The sequence below is a fragment of the Sorghum bicolor genome, chromosome 4, assembly GCF_000003195.3.
Source record: "Sorghum bicolor cultivar BTx623 chromosome 4, Sorghum_bicolor_NCBIv3, whole genome shotgun sequence".
Classification (NCBI taxonomy): domain Eukaryota; kingdom Viridiplantae; phylum Streptophyta; class Magnoliopsida; order Poales; family Poaceae; genus Sorghum; species Sorghum bicolor.
The window spans coordinates 13390940-13395574 of record NC_012873.2 but is presented as its reverse complement, the minus strand read 5'-3'; the positions used below and the strand labels follow the sequence as shown (position 1 = coordinate 13395574).

The window sequence follows — 4635 nt, the reverse complement described above, 5'->3', positions numbered from 1 at the left end:
TGCCATCATTGCTACTCAAGGTAGATGTTTTGCCATCGACGTCACCTCAGTCCCCCATCTTAGGAAGATGCTTTGTTGCCGAGAATATGATGGACTCTTCACATGGAGATGCTTTGTCGCTTTTGTTGCCCCGGTCATCTTTAGAGGATGCTTTGTTGTCGTTAATGCTGCTCCTCTTCCCTACATCTTTTGTTGAGTGGGTGTCTAGTGACTTTCGGGGGATCTAGGCCTAGATCTCCCACCTTTCTCCCCGGATTTAGAGTGTGGTACAACGGTGGTACCCTTTGCGTTTACTATAGGTGTAGCGATGGCCAGCATGGCGGCGTCCTACGTGGCAGGCCTCGTGGATCCCACGAGGCACTGGGTTGGGCATGGCTCCTAGGTGGCCTCCTCCACGCAGGGGTGCTTCCTGAAGTTGCTAGCGTGCTACCTCCTCCTTGTTGGAGTCGTATGAATCCTACTAGCCCCTGGTGGTGCTACTAGGGATCGTCATTCATGTGCTCTGGAGGCGAGTCCCTGATGAATGCTCATGCTCTTGCACGACAGCATTGAGGCCGTGTTTGTGCTATTGTCCTTGGTGGCTTGGGTCCTCCATGGCCAGTGCTTGCGCCCTCACCTACTTGCGGCCTGTGCTCGGGCTGCTTCGGGTGGCCATGTCCTGTGCCTATATATATATATATCTATGGACGAGTGGATTCTCGATGAAAACCCCACCCTACTTCTTACTCTAGGGAGCAATGATGGCGTAACTTGCTTTATCTATCTTCTCAGAGACATCGTTGAAGATTCTATTCATTGGGCATGTCGCTCGAGTAGGCCTTGGGGCGAAGATCCTACTCTTGTGCTTATTTTCAATGATAGTAGCGTTTGCGGATGTCACTACCCTTCATGAAGGCATAATTGGAGCACTCCTATAGTCGTGCCTCTTACATCTTTGACTCCTCTCACTATCCTTGCAGTCTTTGCCCGTGTGTGCAGATACTTTGCCACCACCGCTCTTCTTCTTGGCGGATTCTTTGCCACGACCGCTCTTCTTCGGTAGATGCTTTGCCATCATTGCTACTCAAGGTAGATGTTTTGCCATCGACGTCACCTCAGTCCCCCCTCTCAGGAAGATGCTTTGTTGCCGAGAACATGGTGGACTCTTCACATGCAGATGCTTTGTCGCTTTTGTTGCCCCGGTCATCTTTGGAGGATGCTTTGCTGTCGTTAATGCCAAATGTTTATCTTGTCTCTTATCAGTGTATGCTTTGCCACCGCAGCTTCATCTTCTTTGTTGGCAACCATTGTTGGTGTAATCTTCCTTTCACACATCTAGTCGATTATAGTTTTGAGGTAGAGGGTCCTTTTCCAGTCGTCTCTTCTTTCTCTAGTTGCTTTTGGTCGATCTAGGTTTCTAACCACTAGCTTTGCTATTTGTAGTCTGAGCTACAGGGTTCTCTTGGAGCAACATTGTGTAATTCTTTTTCTCTTAATGAAACACATGCTCAGGCACATTCACAAAAAAACAATTTGTGTCAGCAGATCCTTAACAACTGAATAAATTCAAGACTTATCATAACATGGTAGTACTCTAAAGAATGATCCCTTGATGTAGGACCAAGGAAACTCAAGGCAAATTAAGTACCATACGAATAGTTAAAGAGTGTAGTTGGTTGGATTTATTATCGCGTAATCTGTCGGTTTGGATTTTGGTTAATCCTAAGATCTATTGAGTGCATGTTTTAGTGGTAGACCACATGCCTCTTAACAGTAAAATATTTATGGCGACTTTATCAATAATCTTGAGATGTACTAGCACCAGGGAATTCAACGACAAGTATCATTCTAATCCTAAAGTTTCATTGGAAACACAACAACCTAATTATTAAAAGCATTTTATGTTATCATTTATGGAGTTCGACCTATTATTACATTGAACTATAACCACTGTCATGAGGGTGTTATAGCCTCGATTTGGTTGATATCGGTTCGTTGGCATTCATAATTGTTGCTCGACAGAATATCCAGCAAAGTTATTATTGTATTAGCAATAACTCATGTAACCATTGTACGTTTACATTGGTACAACAGAATTACTGAAGACATAAACTGAACATATTTATATACACCATAAAAAATAAAACATAGGACTGTACAATAGGAAGAATGAGAGATACAAAGCCATACATATAGCGTTGGCTGATGAGTACAAGTACAATATACAAGCAACTCCATTATTCATGCATTTTGACCAGTTATACATCTTTAAATCAAACTCCTATAAATAATAATCCTGGATGATGGAGCTCTCATCATCACATGAACTGCAACTTGGATGCAAATGTTTGGCCAAACTTCCATCCTTGTGGCACCACATCTGTGAATTCAATAGTTTGCCCATCCGTGTCTGTGAGCCTAAATGAGAGCATCTGCCCTGTAAGATATGCAAGAGAGTGCCAGTTTGCACCCCAGTTACGTGCCATTGGAGACCAGTTACTTGAATTGGACGTCTTGACTTCCATGGACTTGATGGAGCCGGCAGCCGCAACATTGGTTACAAGCACAAGATTGAAGTAGTCATGGCCGTTGACGCTGAACCTGACGCCACCTCGCTTCACGCAAGGAACTCTACAAGCAAGGAATTAGTTGTAGTATTAGGATATTGCATTGCATCCCATTAATTTTTCTGTTTTATTTATGATAGATTGAAGCTAGCTTGGAAGAGGTATGTAGGAAATGACATAAAAATATATACCTCTTGTACATGACGGGGATAATACCGCCGCTGTACACGCCGATCTTCTCAAATGCCGGCTGCGCCATGTCGAAGTGCGGGCGATGCTGATTGCACCAACCCCCCTCGGGCAGCGCCATGTTGGGTGGGCAGAAGTTTGTGGCCGTGACGGTCACCGTGACACCAGGTTTACAGAACATCGGATCAGCTCTCTTGCGGTCACAAGCGATCTTGTAGCACTGCCCGCACGAGGCGCCGTCGTTGAAGAGGACCGTGCTCAGCGCCGCCGTCCGCGTACCATAGCCCTGGGAGTAGAGGTTCCCATACCCGCACGCGCCGCCTGCCATCAATACATACATATATACATTATTAGATCAGACGATGACGGATGTGATATCGTCGGCCAGCACACAGCTAGCTTACCCATGGTGTCGGAGGCATCAGCGCCTCCGTAGAAGGTGGCATGCGCCTTCAGCCACCCGGTTGGTGCAGGAGCATTAGCTGCCATGGCCGGCACCCAACCGGCAGCTGCGAGCAGCAAGAGCGTGAAGACTCGAGCTGAAACGGCCATACCTCTAAGAACCGTACGATCGAGAAGAATCTGGAGTACTACTGTATATATGTAGCTCAGAAATTGGAGATCGTGTAGCCTGAATAAATTGTTGGTGGGTGCAGTCTGTAGATATATGTAAGTATGGGTATGGACGGATTTTGTTGTGATGAATCGATGATGATCGGTCGTGTGTATATATACACACAACAAACACCACTAGCCTTCGTAATGACGGTTGAGGCCTTCGTGATTACGGTTGATTGGCGGCTGCCGGCCGGCTTGGGATTGGTAAGTGGGTCCAACGAAGCAAGCCTGGTAATCCACTAGCTAGCGTACGTGCATATATCTATGGCTATGTGCAGCTCAAACATATGCATGGCTTAAGGTGCAATATTCCACAAGAGAGTCGCAAGTACGCCGCCGCCACAGATGCGCGTTATATATATGATAATATGTATATAGGCCTTGTTTATAGTTCTAAAAAATTTCAAGATTCCCTGTCACATCGAATCTTTAGACGCAAATATGAAATATTAAATATAAATATAAAAAATAATTAATTTCACAGTTCATTTGTAATTTACAATACGAATCTTTTTTGAGTCTAGTTAGTCTATAGTTGGACAACAATTGTAAAATACAAAAGATAACGCTACAGCGCTCAAAACCAAATTTGTTTGGCAACTGAACAAGGCGATAATACTTACTACTAGTATAATCCACTGCAGACGCGCGCGGGTACGAAATGAACGGCTCTCCCCTTGTCTAAGAAAGGATGTCGTCGGTCGTTTGTTTCGTCAGAGGCACGTACGTACGCGTGATGATCTGCACCTGGACCTGAACGAAACATCTGCTATATATTGGCTGCGCCCATATACGTGTAAGTGACATTAATGACATGTTTTTAATTAGAGCATCTCCGTCTCAAAGAGATTTTAAAGAAAAGGAACAAAAAAAAATCTAGACTCGTGCAGTGTAGATTGCCAAAATCTACGTGTAAGTCAACAACTCCCGCGTCGACCGCCAAAAATCAATAGCAATGCTATCCTGATGGCTAAAAAACCGACATGACCCATCTTTGACATGTGGCATGAAAAGAATATTACTTCATGCCCTATGGAATATTTCTTCGCGCCTGTAGATTACAGGCATGGCAAAAAAGGGGGTTATGCTTTGCACTCCATGTGAAAAACCCTAAAACAAACCAATATGACATTCACCCCCTTGACCATGCCGCTAGCGTGCATCTAGTAACACATCCCACCCCTTTCCCTCCTCGCGCATCAACCCCTACGACGCCGCCAAACCCACTCATCTCCGTTGCCACCCCCTCAGCTTGCCTCCGCCTACGTCCACCGTACCTAGC

General features: G+C 45.3%; 1 protein-coding gene across 1 annotated transcript; it reads right to left on the bottom strand.

Annotated features, from left to right (window-relative positions):
• Window positions 2080-3433, bottom strand: LOC8080383 (expansin-A23). Its single transcript, XM_002451887.2, has 3 exons — window positions 3140-3433; window positions 2738-3056; window positions 2080-2610 (listed from the first exon to the last, which is right to left on the bottom strand). The coding sequence occupies exons 1-3, from the start codon at window positions 3285-3287 to the stop codon at window positions 2298-2300; spliced, it is 780 nt and encodes a 259-aa protein (XP_002451932.1). The 5' UTR covers window positions 3288-3433; the 3' UTR covers window positions 2080-2297.

Excerpts from the sequence above, each read along its gene's own strand:
- LOC8080383 (XM_002451887.2), bottom strand. The coding sequence starts at position 3,287 with ATGGCCGTTTCAGCTCGAGTCTTCACGCTCTTGCTGCTCGCAGCTGCC. Across the intron at positions 3,057-3,139 it reads TGATGCCTCCGACACCATGG|GCGGCGCGTGCGGGTATGGG; the intron begins GTAAGCTAGCTG and ends TATTGATGGCAG. Across the intron at positions 2,611-2,737 it reads ATCCCCGTCATGTACAAGAG|AGTTCCTTGCGTGAAGCGAG; the intron begins GTATATATTTTT and ends CCTTGCTTGTAG.